The following is a 19,883-nucleotide window of genomic DNA, read 5'->3' as shown; positions in this document are numbered from 1 at the left end:
GCTCTCCTGGTTTTGCACTCTGAGCAGATTTCCTTACTAGACGCTGTTAGCTCCAAGCACAGCCGTGCAGTAGGTTTATGTGAGGATTTCTGCCTCTACTTCCCCTCCTCTGACTAACCAATGTCCTATACTGTCCCACAGGACCTGCTTCTTACCTTCCTGACGTATTGCCCCACTAAAGTCCTAATTCTCGTACCCTTTATTAGGGTTTTTGAACCTGAAGGTCTTTTGATGGGAATTTGCCATATTCTTTGGGCTAAAGAATAGCATTCCTTAGGATCATTTTTCCCCTAGTGCCAAAAGGGATTCCAATCCTCTTTTTATTATGTTTACATAAACTTCCAGACAAGTGGAGTATCACCCTAGGGATTCAAATCTAGGTTTTCAGACTCCAAATCCAGCACAACTTCAGGAGGAACAAGCAAGTTAGGGAGGACAGGAACAGCTCCTGATCTCCGGTGATCAACAAAGGGTCTGAGCTCCTGGTCGGAGGAATCACCCCTGCACCATCTTAGAGATAAAGGGCCAAAGTGTTTAACTAAAACTGGAACCCAAGTCCTCATGTAGAGTCCATTAGCTTTTATTCAAGCTATATATTTTCTCTTATTGCTTCAGATGCTCAGCATTTTGTATGTGTGTCTGTTTGTGTATCTGCATCTTTACAGGCAACGGTCCTCCAGCATCCGTTTCCCAGCTCCCTTCAGAAGAAGCCAGTTCCATTGGGAATCCAGCCGTTGGCTCCTTGGAAGAAGAAGAGGCCATTCCCACAAATAATTTAGAGCAGCGGGGGTGAATCGCTGACTCTCCAGGTCTCCCTGGAGGGGCGATGGAGCCACCGGACCATGGGTATTTGATTGTAGACGTTAGGGATGCTGCAGCAGGGGAATGATGATGTAAAATCCTTGAACGTGTTTTGACTACTAGAAGTTAATATTGAACTTGAGTAAATATCTATATCTATATGGTACTTATATTTATGTAAATAAATATAAATATGATATATATATTAAATGGAGACATATGGATATAGATATTTAAATTGCAAGGAAGTGTCCAGAGCAGATGCTGCTTTTTCCAAGGGCATCAGACAAATATGGTAGAATTCTCTTCGCAGTCTACAGGTGGTGGGCCTTGGACTCACACTATGGTATTGCTTTATTTCAGGGGACATGATTTACCTTTGCTCTCTCTAAATTCACTTAAAGCAAGCTACTTGATAACGGCTCTTCCATCAATATTGTCCCATCCTTTTGAAATTTTCCTTTATTGAAAAAATGGGCAACTGTGGCCTCTAAGCAGGGTCGGTGATGTTTTAGTCCGTAGGATTTCTAAAAAGAGTCTTTTCCACAGCCAGGCTGCTTCTGGAAGCACAATCCAAATTCCTCTTTGTCTCGGGCGCCTTAATTAGAGTCAAGTCTGAGTCAGTGTGAAATACAGAAAAGGAAATGTCATTGTAAATCGGTTTACATTTTTCTCCTTAAATTTTTCTAGGATCATAGTGCTTAAAATGCTTTAATGATATTGCCAGATATGGTTTCTTCACAATTGTAAACCTTCAGATGCCATTTAGGAAATGATTAGTCTTTAAGAGTAGTCTTCACCGCGAATTACCCATTAGAATAGAAGTAGACCAATGGAATATGCAGAAAACAATCCTTTAGCTCCTAGTCCCCCTGTGCCTGGTTCTTGGGTTTTGAGAGGGCTGTGTGTGTCTGGGCGTGCATGTGTGTGTGTTTGTACACATGTGTGCATCTGAAAGAGAACGTGTGTTGCCTCCGAGTGTGTGTGCTAGAATAACTAAATCAGTAATGCAATATTGTGGGTCCAGTCTACTCTCTTTGCACTACTTTATTTACAGTAGTAAATAAAATTATTTTTATACTGTTTACCACTTGTGAAGTGATTGTATTTTTTTCCCCTTTTCACCTGTATAGTTTGTTTTTTAATCACTCAAGTTCCAAAGTCCATGTATTTTGCAGAGGTTAAAGGGGATCTTTATCAGATTTTTTTTCTGATGACATGAACTTTTGAGGTAGGGAAGTGAACAGGTGGGTCCCCTCTTCAAATGACCTATCATCCCAAGTTCTAATTTTCAATGGTTCTGCTTAGGGCCAGATGTCCCCTATTGCTGTAAGCCTTTCTTACCTGGTCCCATTTAATCTCCTTTCTGCACTGCCCCATCTCCAGCCAGAGACTTCTCAGTTACAGCTGTTGTCACTTTACCGGAACATCTGTGAATGTCCAGGTAGGTAGTGTTCAGTCTCCAGAAGTGGTTCAGTACCATGCCGGATTCTGGCCCAAGAAGAACGGACTCGCCTGTTCTCCAGATGGTTTTTGAGGGAGGGCAGAATGGTTTCTAAAGTCAAGCTCCAAGATCGGCCCAGAAATCTGAATTACCCTTGAGACCTCCTCTAGTCTAGAGCCCCTGATCCCTGGGGCCAAAGCTGGCCAGTCCGCCCAGCTCTTTCCAACATACTCTACTCTAGGAATTCAGGAGATCTGTGAACATGGGAGGAGGGGGTGGGGGAGTGCATCTTTGCTTTCACTACTCAGCTTCCTTTTTTAACCCTATATTTTTTTATTTTATGCATTTAAAAAGTATTCTGAGAAGGAACACACAGTTTGTTGTCATTTATCCTTTCTTCTCGAAGAAAACCATGACGTCAGGGAGGAGACTGTCTGCAAGTTAATTAGATTTAAGTGGGGAAAGGCTGTGCAAGGTCACCTGCTTTACTTTCCCCTCCAGAGCCATCACGATCCAATGGTAAGATAAGATCAAGATGACTGGAGGTGGCCCGGATGACAGAAACTTTAATCAGAGTGACAGCGGACTCCAAGGATAAGAACCCTACTCTATTCCAGGTTCTAGGCTTGGGAACAGAAATTCCTGCATTTGATTCCTTCCTCAGATGCTAGCTAGACAAGAGTTTCCATATCTGTAAAATAAAGATAATAATAGCCTCTACTGCACAAGATTGTTGCGGGGTAAATGTAAAGTGCTTTTCAAATTTTAAAAATGCTATATTGATGCTAGCTATGATTATTATCGCCTTCTCCCTCTTCCTTTATAAGCTCATGGTTTTAGAACTGCAAAGGAGTTTAAAGACCACCTAATACAACTACCTCACTTAACATATGTAAAAACAATGGTCTTTCAGGTGAAAGGACGTTTCCAAGATCATACAGCTAAGTGAGAGGGGATTTGCACTCTGGCGCTTTCCAAATCCAGGATGCTTTCCACTAAACCACACTTCCTTGTCTCTGACTAGAACTAAGTTCAGGAGAGTCCAGCTTAGTGCCACAGAGGGACTGGGTGTGGGGAAAGAAGAGGAGTACAGGGTTTTCTAGAGGTAACTTGGGTCAGGGATCCACAAAGTCGGCTCTCACCTGGCTGACATGGCTCTCCTGGAGTCTTTCTTCAGACCTACTTCCTTTTCCCTGAGGGTCCTGACAGAACAACTGACCCTTTGACACTTTGCCCAATTCAGAGTAAGTATTCAGATTGTTGTACATATTTAAAGGCCAGGATCACTTTCAGGATAATTAGCATGAAGCCCTCTTGGATTGGGGGAAGGAAGGGAGGGGAAGTCGGTGACTGGGCTCACTTTATGGAGGAAGGAATAAGGGTCAGAGAAATTCAGTGAATGATTTGAGCTCTTGAGGCAAGGAAGGGCTGGTATTCGACCTCAGGCATTTCCACTTATGTCCCATGGTTCCCTGAATGGATGAAAACTATATTTGCTGTATGATTTCTTCAGCTTGTCTGGGAAAGGAGCGCTGTCCCCCTTGAATGAACTCATGCCAAAGTATCCACCATAATTTTTTTTTTTTTGCACGTAGAAGACTTTTAAAGAGAGGATCTCATTCTGAATCTATTTATGTAAAAATTAAATACAAAAATAGAAAAAGAAATCTACAGATACTGCCAAGTGAACAACAGAACGCGAGAGGATTCAAAACATGAAACAATAAATTTCCAGTTTTTCCTTTTTTGTTTATTTTGTATTTATGTATTTATTTAGAATACAAAATGTTTTAAAAAGCTGAATCTTTTTAAAGGGTTAGCCTCTTACCACTGAGCCTTAGACCATCCTGGTCACTTTTTTTATTCTCTTTAATGTCAGATCACAAAGCCCTCTCCTGATATTGCCAATTCTTTGTCTGTGCTACCCGAGACAAGCTTACAAGGATCACTGTAACCCTTTTGTCTGTCTCATTCTCAATTTAGGGACTAATAAGTAATGGGTTAGTAAAGAGATGGAAGGGAGCAGGTGAGAAAGCAAGGTGCTGCATTCGTAGCCTTTGTGGTCCCCTGTACAATGGACTTGAGGTTTGGGTCTGGCTTCCATCACTTAGTAGCTTTATGGCCTTTATCAACTTACTCTAGCTCCCTAAACTGAGATTTCTTCATCTATATGATGAACATAGTATCTATTAAGCCTAGCTCGAAGGTGTTGCATTGGTCAAATGAGAAAATACATGTCTAGGGGCTATAGAAGTTGGAGTTACTCTGACTGAATAGTTTATTTATGTCACTAAATTATATGCTTTTCCCCTGTTGACTAGTTTTTTTTTTAATAACTTGTTTTCCAAATTAAAATGGAAGAATATTCTGCAATCTTCTATTCCTATCCAAATTCCATGTGCAAAGATCTGATCTGCCAGTTTACAGCAGGCCTTGAATGCTATTTACAATTTCTCCCTAGGCTAGTCAGAAGAAAATGATTAAAATTGAAATCAGTTCTTTTAGCTCCTTATTTACTCTGATAATGGAGAGAAAAAACGTAAAAGCTGGCAAAACCTTCTATGTGTCAGACACTCTGCTGGGCACTAGGGCTACAAAGATAAAAATGTCAAAGTTCCTGCCTTCCAGAAACTTAAAATCTATGAGAGAAGAGAACCTCTCTAGTGTAGATATGCGTTTATCTTTGTGTGTGTGTGTGTGTATACGGATTTGGGTTTTTCTTACAAAAATAAATGTGAGGTGATTTGGACAGGAGAGGGCACCAGTAGCTGAGGTAACCAGGAAAAGATTGCTGTAGGAGGTAGTACTGCAACTGAAACCTCCACAGAATATAAGAACGCTTAAGAGACACAGAGAGGAAGAATGGGAGACAGGGCAGAGATTCAGAGATAGGGGAAAGTGTTGTGTGCAAGGAACAACAAGAATGTGGAGATGGCTGGGAGCATGTAGCATGAAGTCAGAAAGTTAAGAAGGGAGCAGGTTGTGAAGGCTGGTAAAAGACAATTGGAGATTATGTATTTTATCCTCAGGACAATAGGGAGCCATTAGAAAGTTTTCTTTATGACTGTGACTTTTTTTGAGTAGGCGTGTGCCATAGTTTTAGGAAAAGGGAGAATAGATTGGGATGGAGAGAGGCTGAAAGATCAATTAGAAGCTTAATCCTGTAATCATCATCAGAAGTCAGCAGTAGACAGTGAGAGAGCACAGTGGACTAACCATTGACCTACCATTATATTGAGGCACACAGTCAAGGAAACCCCCAAATGGAGAAATGTGGAAACATTCAGGGTATATAAGCAAGCAAGAGAGTCCCTCCCCTCAAAAAATTTAATTCTAATGAAAGGAGACCAAAGTTAAAAGTAAGAAGGAGCAGTCTAGGAAATAACATCCTACTCCCTTTTTACCTCTAAATCTAACTAAATTCATGCTAATCCTGACCCTAACTCTCCTATCAAAACCCAGAAACCAAGAGTTCTTTTTGTTCAAGGTCATGGTGATTAATAAAATCTTCATTTTCACTAAGGCATAACTAGTCAATATACATTTACCCAATAGTCACAAAATGTTGGGATCCAACATTTCCAGCTATCATTTCAGAGTACTCCTGTGGGTTCAGGAGACATATTACTATAACCTTTAGCCTAATAAGTGCCTTTTCCATGAGCACTTTATCAGCAATCTCAGATACGTAGGTCTCATATTTGTTTTTATTTTTGCCTTTCAATTGGCAAAATTGTTCAAGGGAAATCGGCCAAGAGGGATGATTTCACTTGCTCAACGTGGATAGAGTGTCAGGACTAGATCAAAACCTGGCCTTAAATATTTACTAGCTGTGTGATCCTGGGCAAGTCACTTAATTCTATTTGCCCCAATTCCAAAGAAATGGGAAATCATCTTAAAATCAGAGCCAATAAAGCCCCAAATGAGTCATTTATACATATTTGTGTGTAGGTGATATTCACTGTGGAATGTTAGAACTACAAAAGACTTTAAAGTTTTTCCAATTTTATAGATTAGGAAATGAGAGAATGGAAAGGAGACTGAAAAGTGATTAAACCAAAATGTCAGAGTCAGGGCTAAAGCCCACAGTTATTGACCTTAAATCATGCTCCTGCTCTTACCAATATGCCCTTCCACTGATACTTTGCAGTGCCATACGATTGAGCACATAATTATTAGACTCGCTTGTGTTTCTTTTCAAGATTACTATCTTGTCTCATTAACTTTAGTATACAACATTTGAAGGCAAAAACAAGGTCACATGCTATATATGCCAAAAAAGCCTTGACCAAATAAGATAGTTTGCTTTGACTGTCTTGACAATATGATAGGAAAAGTGGAAAATGATGAACTTGAGCATGAATCAAAGGTCTCTAAAAATTAGAGGGACTGGACAATATTTCATTATTTTGAGATATCTTTCTGTGAACCTAGAGACTAGCATAATAAGCCATGTGTTATCTTATTTTTAATTAGAGGATCCTGTGGAAATACTTTCCATTGAAACCTACTCTTTCAAAAATGTCTCAAATCAAAATCTTTATTTTTAGTTGATCATTAGCCAGATCTAAGAATAAACAGTTGTTCTCTGAAATAAGTCCAAAGAATAGGGGTAAAAACCTGGGGTGTGAACAGAGCATCGACCTAAATGTCAGGAAACCCAGTTTCTAGTCCTCTGCCATTAACTCCTTGTGAGACTTCGGGTCACATATGTATCATACATACATATTTATGTGTCTGTAATATTTGCTGCAGAACGTTAGAACTGCAAAGAAATTTAGAATCTATCCCCATCCATCATTTAATAGATTAGGGAACAAGGCTGAGAGAAAAGTGAATTATTGAAGGTAGAGGCCAAAACAGGGAATTTTTGTGCCAGGTAGAGAAAAGGGAGATGGGGAGAGACAAATTTCTGGAGACAGCAACTCCTGGAACGTTTAGTACAAGGATGCAATTGGAGGCAGAACACAGTTCAACTCACCATCTTTCTGTTTCTTTCTGTTTTGACTAACGATCCTTGCTAAGGAGATGCTAAGCTCTATTGTTTCTGTGAGCTAAAGGATTGCTTTCATAGCCTTCTGAATGTGGTACCCTCTGATAGGATCCCAGGGCAAAGTCACCCCGCCCAAATTGCTTTAACAAGATCACACTGTTAATAAGTGATAGATACAATCCTGGAACCCATATGTCTTGATTTCTAAGTCAATGATCTTTCCTCACCATCACCTTTAAAGAAACGTCTTGAAAACCTTCCATTTTTCCCCTTATAAATAGAAACTTCCCTTCCTCAGAGGTAAATTGAATGGTTTGGAAATTCCTGGACTTCTATTTCTTCTCTCAATAAAGAGCATCATGGTCCCGAGATAGAAAGCCAGTTATAAAATCAGCTTCAAGGCATTCCTCTCCTATTCACTTACTCCCTTCAACACACCATCTAACTTCTCAGTTGCCCCCCAGCAAACTCCCAAAGATTATAATTAAATAGATCTGCCAGTCTGCATCAATGTGAGGAATCGTCACATTGCCTGACCCCATCCTTCTTCCGCTGAGCACACTGGTAGAATTGCCCTTTCATGCTTCTTGAGCTTCCTCTTGGAAGCTTACTGGTTTGTTCAAGTCTGCTCTCATTCACTCTAACCTGATTTCATTGGGAACCAATATTACCGATAAGGAAGTGCTCCATTGGGATCCATACAGTATCAAGACATCTGGAGGAAATTTCTGAACAAATTGAATGGATCCCTGACGAAGTAGTGTAGTTATGAGAGGACAAAGGATTGGCCAAAGTGAAAAGACATGGATAGGATTCAATCTGCCCCGTTTGTGCAAGCATCTACAGAAACGAGATGATCGGATTCATTGAAGCCTTCCTTCAGGAATACTGTAAGAGAGCAGCTAGTCCCACTCTTTGGGTTTACAGATCAAGAAAGTGACAAATAGAGACATAAAATTACTTGTATACTTATAATATAGTCAGGACTAGAATCCTGGGCCCCTGACTTTCCAAGAAGGGCTTTTCATACAAGCAACTTCAATTCTGGATTCTTTTTTTTTTTTTTTGATCAAGCCAAAACAAAGACTATTTGAACTCTAAATAACAATTTCAACTAAGATCCCAAGACCTATAGCACGGCCTAATATATGATAGGAGGAAGGAGAAGGAGAAAAGGACTGAAAGAATTAGGGATGCCAGTTTAACACAGGGGAGCAAGATTATCTGGCAGGAAACCCAAAGTCAGGGATGTCCTTGATGCTGTGGGCTTCCTAACTGACTTCAAGTACATAGCCTTGCATTCTTCAACTATTCATAATACATTAATTCCCAAGCATCAAACTGGGAGCAATCAGATTTGGTCCATTCTCACCACATTAACCCAGCAATTTGAAAGGAGCTATAAATTCTTGGTTGGAAGAGCTGCACTGGCAACTCAAGACCTTTAACTGATCCCTCTTCTCCCCACTCAACCCTCATACCGAGCATTTGCAGCCATTTGTTAAGTAGTGCATTGTCATGTTGAGGTAACAAGGTACCATCAGATTCTTCCTGTACAACGGTCACTAAAATGAGATTGCCTACCAAAATGATGAGGTTACCCACCAAAATGATGGGGTGCAGGTGATACCCCCAAAGTACATTACGGGATCATGCCATGATGAGTTGTCTCAAAGGAATTTGAAAACATAGATTCCCAAATCAAGGGGTAAAGATTTTATTATACTGCTAGGAATGAGCTAAATTTCAAGAGAAATTAGCAAGGAAAGGGGTTTTAATAATTAATAAGGGAAAAGACAAGTTCCCTAGTGGAACTCCCAATTAACCAGAAGAAACTTGCCAAGTAGGGGATTATAGGGCTAACCCTAAAAGGAGTTTAGGGTCCTAATAAGCATTAGCTATTGCAACAAGCAGACTAACCCCCAAAAGGGTGTGTGTGTGTGTGTGTGTGTGTGTGTGTGTGTGTGTGTGTGTGTGTATGTGTGTGTGGTTAATTATAACAAGGAGCTATAACAAATTATTAACTGAAGGGCTAAATTCATAGAGAAGTTAGTGAAAATCTACAGTATGAGCAGATCTTTTATAGGGAAATATAAGGGTCAGAATTGACATCACAACTTGACTTTCCAAATGGATACTTACTGTATAATGGCGTTTCCAGAGATTTCCATCTGGGGTGAGACTATAATCAAAAGTCCACTTGAACAAAATGCCCATTTGAGGCTGATTCTCTGAGTCTTACCTACCAAGCCTTCCAATTCTGCTGTAGAGAGCCCAATTCCATTGTGCTGGCCACATTTTATGAACATCAAATGGGTACTAGCCAAAAAGATGATTTTATGGAGAACTCACACAAGGCAAGTGCTTACAACATAGTCAGAAAAAGTGATACGAGGACACTCTCAATGTTTCTCTTAAGAGCTTTAGAATTGATTGTATGACATAGGAGACCCTGACACAGAACTGCCCAGCATGTTGTGACCTCCTCAAGAAAGTGCTCTGCTCCAGGAGCAAAGCAGAATTGAATTAGCCCAAAAGAAACATGAGATGCATAAAACTAGAGAATCCATTCCAAATGTTCACAGAGACTATTTGGGTCCAACTTGAGGCAGAACATTCCGAGTTGATATTGGTCTGATCAGCCACAATCAAGACACATTCTAATTCAAATCTAAGAGAACGATATCATCTTGGCAAAGTGATGACATTTTGTTTCTCTTTGAGAACAAAAGATGGCAACCAACCAACCAACCATCCTTGGGGAGTAACTAGACTTCCAGATCATGTACAGCGATTCAAGTTCTCTGTCATTGCCCACCTAGCTACCCAAGACCTCATCAATGTCATCATGGGAAATGTGATTGTTGGCTCATTCTGGACTTGGTGTGATGAATTATAGGACCAATAAAAGCTTATCTTTTTGTCTATCACCCTCTCCAAAACGTTCCATCTCCAAGAAACTGACAAGATTGGAAAGCACTATAGGATGAACTTTTCAACTATAATCATATTATAAATGAGGACCAAGAAAGTAGAGTGATTTTGTCAGACTTTGACAACTATTTGGTTTAATAGATTCCCTCAATATCAGACTTTGCTGTTAAATCTCACAATAATAATTTGCTCTTAAGGGAATTTGATGGTATTTGTCCACTGATATTAATGGTGGACTGTGTGTCTGTAAGAATTAAAGACAGAAGTTGTGCTCATCTTGAAAAGGCATTTGGAATCTCAGAGCTCACCCCTATAGTACAAAATGGGCAAAAGTGAATGGAATTAATCTTCCTTGGGTATAGAACACATACTGACCTAGAAGTCTAAGTTTAAGACATTAAAACTTAAAACTTCACTAAGACTTTTGTGATAGCCTGCATATAGTAAAAGATGACACAGTTTCTCCATTTATATGTCATTTCATTAACATTTTTATTATAAATGGAAATTCACCAAAAGAAACCAAGATGGCAGAGTAAAAGTAGGAATCCAACTGAATAAAGGCTTATTGAGCCCTGCTGGACACAGACAATACTCATGGGGATAGCTAGGTGCCACCATGGAGTCAGGAGACCTGAATTAAAATTCAGGGTCAGACACTTGACACTAGCTGTGTGACCCTGAAAGTGAGCCAAGTTGCTTAAACCTGAATGTCTTGCCCCCTTCCCCCTCAAAAAAAAAAAACCAAACAAAAAACAACCAACAAAAAGATGAACATGAAATACAAGATCACATCTTGCTTATTATTTGTTGACCATAAAAAAAGTATTTGTGAAATATCTTGCTATAAGAACAATGACTATGATTGAATATAAAGAAACATGAAAAAATCAGAAATAACCTGCAAGAAAGAGAGTAGGAAAAAAAAGAGAAAAAAGAGAGTAGAACAAGGAAACGTTATATCCAGTGATTGCAACAATATACATAGAAAGAACAGCACTAAAAAGATCAAAATAGAAAGCTGCAACATTGTTGTAACCAATCTTGGAAACAATAAATAAAAGCCTTTTAAAAATAAGTTCAAAGGCAGCTAGGTGGCGCAGTGGATAGAGCACCAGCCCTGAAATCAGGACCACCTGAGTTCAAATCTGACCTCAGACACTTAACAGATCCTAGCTATGTGACCCTGGGCAAGTCACTTAACTCCAATTGCCTCGGAGAAAGAAAAGTTCATTAGTTTTACTCAGCTGGTTTTCCTCCTTTTTTACTTGTTATCACAAGATAACAAATTGGTTCTTTGGTTGGGAAAAGATGAGAATACAATGGGAAATGTAGGTAATATGAAACAAAAGCCCACTAAAAGTTTTTTTTTAAGCATTTGCTTTGACGCCTCCCTTTAAAAATGTTCAATGACTCCCTATTACCTCTCTATTGATTACAATGTGCATTGTACTGAACACTTATAATTATCTCATTTGATCTTCAAAATCTTGGGAGGTAAATGCTATTATTATCCCTGTTTTACAGTCAAGGAAACTGAGGCAAACAGGTTGAATGACTCACCCACCACCACATAGCAGGTAGGTATGTGAGGCCAGATCCACACTAAAAGCATACTAGCATACTAAAAGCCACCGAATTCCCTACTCAACTCTCTGGATACTCCTCAGTAGCCATAGCCTCAGTATAACCAAATACCACTAATATACCTCCCAAATAAATTTTAAAAACAATTAAGCCTAAAATGGGCTCAGGGATCTATTCACTGCAGCAGGAAAAAAGTTAAAAGGTGGGAGAGAAGGCACAGGGTTAGGCAGTAAAGTATTTATGAGTTTTGCTTTGAAGGAAGCAGAGATTGCCTAAGGGGTTTTTTTGATAGATTGTATATCACATATCTAGAGCATCACTGATGGCAGCACAGAGGAATATTGAATGTCACATGTGGACAATAATGAACAAGCCAGTTTGACTGGATCGGATAGTGAGTGAGGGAGTGAAGGGGTGTACTACAAAATGGCTGGTTAGGGAAAGTAAGTTTTTGAAAGGCTTTATAAATTGTGATGTTGAGATCAATTTCAAGGCAACAGGGAACTCTGAGGATTTTTGAGTGGGAGGCGGGGTATCAAATCAAATGCTTGAAGCTCACATTTCTAATCAGGATTTTGATCGTGGAGACAACATGGTAAGTAATTACATGCATAATACAAGATACATACAGTGTAAACGGGAGGCAGTCTGCATGGGGAAGCACTAGCAGTCTGGGAAGTGAGAAAGACCTCTTGAAGAGTTGAGTTTTAAAGGAAGCCCAGAGATAGATATGAGAAGAAGAGCATTCCAGAGAAGAGGGATGGCCAATGACAAGCACAAAGTAAGGGTCATGTGAGAGGAACTGAATTGTAGAGTATATGGAGGGAATAAATTATGACAACTGGAAAAGTAGGAAGTCATCAGATTTTGATGACTTAAGAAATGGAAATTTTTCTTTTGAAAATGGTTTGTTGTGGGGGGAGGGGAGGAGAGGCGGAGCCAAGATGATGGAGAAGACATAGGCAACATTTTAAGCTACTCTCATACCCTCAATTCAGCCTCAAAAATAGCATTTGACTGGTAAAATCCATGAATATTGGAAGTACAACAACTTACCAGCAGAAGATAATCTGGAAGATCGCCAGAAAAGGTTTGTCCTGAGCAGGGGGAGCAGACCAGCACAAGCAGGGAGGTAGGAGAGGCTAGCATACTGAACTGATGGGGCAGGGGCGGTCTCCCAGTTGGAAAATTTACTACACAGGTTGGCTGCTCTGCTTTGGTTGCAAAGCAGCAGTCCAGCAGAGAAGTTAAAGCCAAAGGTAGAGGGTACTCCAAAAAACGCTAGAACCTAACAGGAACTGGCTACACGTACCCAAACCCGGAAGTGATTTAGCACAGACCACAGCACAGCTGGCAGCCCATTCTGAAGCACGGGACTTTTGCCTGAGGCAGTCACACTTCTGCACAGCAGCGCGGCTCAGCCTGGGGCAGTCTCTAATCTGCACGGTGTGTGGGTGTGTGGTGTGGGTGTGTGTGTGGCGGGGGAGGTCTGCCCAGGGCAGCCACAAATCTGCATAGCAAGAGGGCTCTGCCCGGAGCAATAGAACTTCCTCAGCGCAACTACTGCTCCTCAGAGCAGACACACTTCTGGTGAGGGGGTCTTCCCAGAGCACTTCAGTAGCTCAGCTGCTCTTAGCAGCCCGTTTGCAGGACAGCTGCTGTCTGTCCATCAATCTATCCCTGCTCTGCAGAGGAAGCTGGTAACCCCCTTGCCCTTAAGGCAGACCCTAAGGGTTTTTTTTTTTTTTTTAATGAGTAAGAATGTCAAGCCAATGCTAACCATCAGATAGCTTCTATACAGAAAGAGAGCAGGGTTTCAACCCCAAGGAGACTAATAGCAGTCTCCATCATACAAGGCACTCCTAGAAGAAATTATATTAAAAATAATAATAATAATAATCTTAAAAGAGAGCTAGAAGAAAAATGGGAAAAGGAAAGAGAAGCTATACAAGAGAAAGTATAGAAAAGGCTTATAACTCCAAGAAAAATTTGATAAAGTGGAAAAAGAAAACAACTTCCTGAAACATGAATTGGAAAAAGTAAAGAACTCCCAGGAAAGTAGGATTTGTGAATTGGAAAAAGAAAATAACTCAGTTTAAAAAAATTAGTAAAAAATTCCATAGAGCAAAACAATACATTTAAAAACTCAATTGGACATATAGAAAAAGAAGTTTTAAAAAAAAAAAAGCTAATGAAAATGGTTTAAGGAAGGGATAATTTGGAACAGAAGGCTTTGCAAGGGGTCAGTGTTGAAAAATTACCTATGCATATGGTTTGTAAATAAAAAGCTTTAATAAAAAATAAATTAAAAAAGAAAATGGTTTGTTTATATATTTCTACCATGTTTAACATATATTGGACTATTTGCCATCAAAGGGAGGGCATGGGGGAGATTGGAACACAAGGTTTTGCAAGGGCTAATGTTGAAGATTTGTCCACGCATATGTTTTGAAAAATAAAAAAAGCTTTAATAAAGAAAAAAATAAAAAGAAAATGTTTTGTTTTAAGCAGGGCACTGGAATTTATTATTTTATTATTCCAACAGTTAGAAATTGGTGGATAGAGTGCTGAACTTGAAATCAGGAAAACCGAATTTGAATCCTATTTCACATACTTATTAGGTAAGTAGCCCTGAGAAACTTACCTCTGACTGCCTCACTTTCTTCATCAGTAAAGTGGGAATAATAACAGCATTTCCATTTGGATTGTGGTTAGAATCAAATGTAATAATGCACATAAGATGTTTTGAAAACATTGAAATAACATAGAAATTTTCAGTTTTTTATTATTATTATTACTATGATTAAAGTGGGGGCAAAGTTAGAGTGTTATACTTGTGCCTAGGGAAAATCATTTTGACCACATCATTCTCAGCCTGAACACACACCATTGGTTTTTTTTTTTTTTAAAGCAACAATACAATAACAAAAACAAAAAACCTAAGAGCGGTGTCTTCCCATCCATTCCTATAGGATCATTACCTTGGAAAGACCACCATGTTTAAAGAATTAAGGTGCCTTAAAGGACAACTGGACATTTCTCACCTGCACCTAGAGAAAAGTAATATTCTATTCTTTTGCACACTCTATGTCCTGGAAGTTTGAGATTAATCCAGCTTTTCCCTCTGATTCTTCTACCTAGGAAGAAGCTATATACGCAGACACAGTGCCAGCCCATCTCTCCAGAGAACTTTTAAGAAAGCTGTTCGGCATCTTAGGAAAAATTTGCCCAAAGGGGGTGATACGCTCTCTTACAGTTGGGAAAAAATCATGAGGAATCTGAATGAAGTATTAGGAAGGAAACAGAAATATGAATCAACCATTTCAAAAGTCAGAAAAGCAGTCAAATTAAACATAAGGACTTGGGGATTGGATTAAGTAATTGGGGATGCAGGGGTGGGGCAGGCAACAGCTGAGGGAAACTAGAGAGTGACCAGGTTAGCATATCAAAGAGGAACAATCAACTCCCTAATCAACAAACATTTGTTAAATGTTTCTAAGAGCCTAGGGTCCCTTCCCCTTTTAGTATCCCTCTTTCCCTTCAAAGCTCCACCTCAAAGGCTTTTCTTTATCCCTCTCCCACCCTCCTCCAATTTGATAGTCCTCACTCTTCAAAATAATATTTTATTTTGTACCTTTTATATCCCTCAAGGTAACGTAAGCCCCTTGAGGGCAGCGATTTCATTTTTGTCTTTATACAGTAGGCGGTCATAAAGGTTTATTGATAAAAGAATTCATTTGCCAGCACAGAAGTGGGAGGAACCTTGAACCTGGGTTGGCTAGAGCGATGAACTTGGATTCGTGAACTGGGTTTAGATCCTGCCACTGACAATATTCACCTAACTTCTCTGAATCTTCTTTTCCCCTTCTGTAAAATGTAGCTAATCAAACATATAGGACCTTCCTCACGGACCGATTGTGATTATCAAATGAGGCAACATACAGGAACTGCTTTGAAAATTATAATGATCTATAAAAGATTACAGATTTAAGGGTATAAGTGATCATAGCCTGTGAGGTTGATTTTAAAAGCCCATTGGTCCCCCCTGACCTCCAGGTATTTCTAACTAATGAGATTTTCTAGCCCTTTTAAGGCAGTCCTTCAAAAACCTTCCTGACTTCTCCTTGTTCTGAGCTCTAGACTTTCCCTTCCCTTCTTTGAAATCTTCCCTTTTCCCGCTGTCCTATGTGTCCTCTGACAAGTTTGGTGTTTTTCTCAAAGCTATAAATTATTGCTCAGGGACAAGTCTTTGCCGTTACTTTGGAAAAGTATCATCCTGTCCTTCCCCCTCTCCTCCTCACCCCCTTCCTGGTACCACAACTGCTGGTGGCCTGAAAACTTGGTTCTCAAGTCCCAAACCACCTCTGAGGAAACAAAAGGAAAACACACTTAAAAATAAGACAAGCTAAGGTGGCTCCTGATATAAGAGGGTGACCTTTCCCAGCCTTTGTTCAGACAGCCTGGACTCAGGTCTAGTATCCAAGGCAAGCTGAGAAAAAGGAGGAGCCATAGTTGCCTACCCAGCATTCTCTGATGACCAGGACTATCTCCTTGGCTTTCATAATCTCCAACCAATTTTCCAGGGTCCTTAGGGCTCCCCTCTCAAAATTCCTGTACTTCCTCAGGTCATCTCCTCCTAAAGTCTCTGTGCTTCCCTCACATGGCTGAGTATTGCTAACCCCACCTGACTACTCTGTGCCCCATCTCACTAAGCCTCTAGGAGGAGAGACCTTAGATACATAACATTTGCTAATCATTACTGACATAGCATTTTAAAGACTTGGGAAGCCCTTCCTCATTTCTTTCTCAAGATAAGCCTGGGAAGAGAGGAGGAGAAATAATGAGTGTTTCCCAGCTCCAAGTTTAGCACTTTCTACACCCCATGGCCGAGTAGGCCACAGAGGAATGGAGTTGGGGAAAGGAGAGATGCCCTCTGCCAGGGAGGAGAAAAAGTGCTCCAATCTCAAGCACAACAGAGTCAACACTGGAGAACCTCGGAGTTTCTTTGATCAAGCCCAGTCGAATGAGAGGGCTTAATATTTTTGATCCTGACAGCATAATGTATGTCCCTGATGTTGTTCAAGAGCCAACCGCCCAGGCTGACGTGGCCGGCAACGTGACTTATTCACAAACTATGATCTTCTGATGGCAAAGTTGATACTTAATAATGGGTTCTACTGTATTAATTAGTGTGAACTTCACAAGAGCTGCCTGCCTCATATAAGACAATTAGGAGAGTTTCCAAGGGCCTGGGTACTCTGATCCATCATCTGTCCACCCCACCTCCATTTTGAAATCAGCCACATGATGCTTATCGGGGTGCTGACTAATGAGGTCGCATCTCCATGCTTTCTGGCTTGGGCTGATGGCGTCTCTCTGGCCTGAGTCTTTTTGTTGTTGCTACATTTTAAGTTCCAAGCTGTCTCCCTCTCTCCTTCCCCATGTGGAACTAGAGAAGGCCACCATGAGACACAAATATAGTATTCACACATACACACACACACACACACACACACACACACACACACACACACACTCCATACTATGAACACTTCTATTGATCAGTTCTTTATCTCTTTAACCTGGAAACGTCTGACTAAAAAGAAATGCACAAAAAAATTATCTTCAACAATTATGAAAATTAATTCAAGCTTCTAGACATAGAAACTAGAATAAGGAAAAATAATATCAAGAAAGAATCTTGTAGGATAATGGACCCCAACTCTAGGGTTCAGGCTCTTGAACAGATCGGGCAGGACACCTGATGTAACCCTTCCTTTTGCTACCTTGGGAGGAGACATGAAAGGGAAAGGCACACATAATAAATACACAGGTTTCTGGGGCAGACGCTGAGGCTCACACCGCACTAAGGTCTAAGTGTCGGAGTAAGTAGGTTTGAACTGTGATTTGTCTGACTCCAAGACCAATGCTCTATCTACTGTGCCATCTAACTGCCCCTAAAACACAGCATCTTAAATAATTCTTAAGGAAAAGGAGAAAATTATCAAAATAACCCATTTCCGAGCCTTCAAAAATGTACTCCTTCAGGTTTAAATATATTTAATTGTTTCTTTATTTCCAAAATTCTGGGAGGAAACACCATGTACACAGATCACATGAATAATCCAATTAGAAAAAATGATATGTATAAAGGGTGCTTAATTTCTGTATTTACAGTGTGCTACGGAGAAGGTTAAAAGCTATTACAAAGTATACAAATGTTCTTATTGATGATAACTACAAAGCTAGATGTTTTAGAGTTAAACACTTTGTCCAGAATCATACAGGTTATTTTTTATATAACTTATGAAAAAGGTATTCAAATTCAATGACTATATAGAGAGATTATATTCGAATCTTCAGTATACATTAGTGAAAGATCAGGGTGAGGCTCCATGATTCCAAATGAGGTGACATGAAATACAGGTTGGTTATTCTTCTTCCTCAGCCTCCTTTCCTCTAAAATCTTTGGAGCTGGGAAATTATTGTAAGAGCCTACTTAAGTGGGATGAATATTGGAGGAGTGTTGGAGGGAACAAACATGGCTGGCAAAGAGACAAGTGCAGATTGTCGTCCCTTAGAAGGACCCACAAAAGGCAAAGAGAGGAGCCCGGGACTGCCAGAATACACAGGCTCCCTCACCCCACCCACGTGCACGAGCTTGTATATCAGGAGGGGACTGGGGACCAAGGCTGGCTGGGCAGCCAAAACTCCTGGATGACCTCTGGGAATGTGGACTCTGTCCAATCACAGGCTCACCAATGAGCCTCTTTTAAGAGGCAGGAGTTTAAGGGTCTGGACAGAGCTCATCCCTGGCAGGTGGAGGAAAATTTCCAGTTCCAGATTGGTCTTTAGTAGGTCATCCTAAAGCTACAGGATGACAAGGTGCTTCATGACCAGGTAGACTGTCCCCCTTTGAGAATGTAAAAAACTCTAGCTACAGCTATCTGAAGAGGGTCATGCTTTCAACATCCACATTTTGCCTAGGATATGGCCACCAGCCACTCAAGCTCCCCTCAGCAGGCCTGGCAGGGTTGGCTTCCTGCGAAAGGGGCACAGAGAGGCAAAGACCCAGAAAGAAGGGCTCCCAGCAAGCCCGGTCACTTCCGAATCCTTCAAGGACCATCCACATTCTAATGAGCTAGGGGGCCGCTCCACCAGCTAATCCCTCTGCTCAGACAAGACACAGATCCCAAGGCACTCTGGGTCTCAGGGAAGGTCCAAGATGGGAAGGACCTTCGGTCTGATCCTGCGGCCAGCTCAGTTTATTCTGCTCCCCCTCCGAGTGAGGGTGAACCGAGCTTCATGGACTGACTCACAAGCCCCTGAGGCCGACAGGAAGCAAAGTTTAGCTCAGAATCTCGTGGTCCTCTCCTACGGCCAGGATGAGCAGCCGGCAGGCCCCCAGGATGGATGAAGTTGCTGCTCTCCCCTGCTCCTAAAGACTTCGTCATCTCCTGCACAACCTCCCCATACATAGCATGAGGCACTCAGACCATCTGGAAATTAGCATCAGCTCTCAGCATTGCCCTCGATGAATCCGGATTTCTGGAACACTCTCAGTTGTGGATGGCCCGTGGCCGCAGCCTAAGCTGCTGTGCTAACTGTCCTGGGGACACTACGCCCTTAATTTCCCTCCAAGGGCAAGAGATCCAGAAGCACACGTGCAACTCTGTGTGCTTCTTCACTAAATCACCATCCCTCAGAAGTAGCTTTTCGATGTTCTGGAAATTGCTTGGCTCTGGCCAGCTTGTATAGACTGCTCAGGAGAAGCTATGGAGACTATGAAGGTGGAAGAGTGGGAAACAGGGGGCACGGGGACATACACTGAGCCACCTCTCTGGAACTGGTCTTGGTACTGGGGTGCATGGCCATCAGCCCAAAGGGTGGCCATCAGCCCAGAGGTTGGCTGGCCATAAGCCTGGAGAGTGGTGGCCTTGAGCCCAGAGGTCAGCCATCAGCCCAGAGGGCAGCCCAGCTACTTCCCTAGCCTTTCCAGAAGCCATCCCGGTACATGCTGCTGACCAGTAGCACTTTCTCCTGAGCAGAGACGGGGGTCCACATAGCTTGCTGGAGCTCAAACTCAAATCCTCAACCTTCCCCTTGCTGCAAGTCCCCAGGGAT

General features: G+C 41.2%; 2 protein-coding genes across 3 annotated transcripts in view; one reads left to right on the top strand and one right to left on the bottom strand.

Moving 5' to 3' along the window:
• The window catches only part of SEL1L3 (SEL1L family member 3), a 110,919-nt gene extending 109,033 nt beyond the window's left edge, over window positions 1-1,886 (top strand). Inside the window, exon 24 of the mRNA XM_051967383.1 lies at window positions 666-1,886. Coding sequence (XP_051823343.1) covers window positions 666-793 — 128 coding nt within the window. The 3' untranslated portion in view covers window positions 794-1,886. The remainder of the gene's footprint in view (window positions 1-665) is intronic.
• Window positions 1,887-17,892: 16,006 nt separating this feature from the next.
• Window positions 17,893-19,883, bottom strand: part of LOC127540922 (sodium-dependent phosphate transport protein 2B-like) — a 205,660-nt gene continuing 203,669 nt past the window's right edge. Inside the window, exon 14 of one of the 2 annotated variants that reach the window (XR_007948315.1) lies at window positions 17,893-18,438. The gene's annotated coding sequence lies outside the window, so the exon portion shown is untranslated. Of the gene's footprint in view, window positions 18,439-19,801; window positions 19,856-19,883 lie in introns of those variants that run through there. The other variant, XR_007948317.1, reaches the window with a different exon arrangement.

This window comes from Antechinus flavipes, chromosome 6 (genome assembly GCF_016432865.1).
Source record: "Antechinus flavipes isolate AdamAnt ecotype Samford, QLD, Australia chromosome 6, AdamAnt_v2, whole genome shotgun sequence".
Classification (NCBI taxonomy): Eukaryota; Metazoa; Chordata; class Mammalia; order Dasyuromorphia; family Dasyuridae; genus Antechinus; species Antechinus flavipes.
This window is presented reverse-complemented; position numbering and strand designations above follow the sequence as displayed.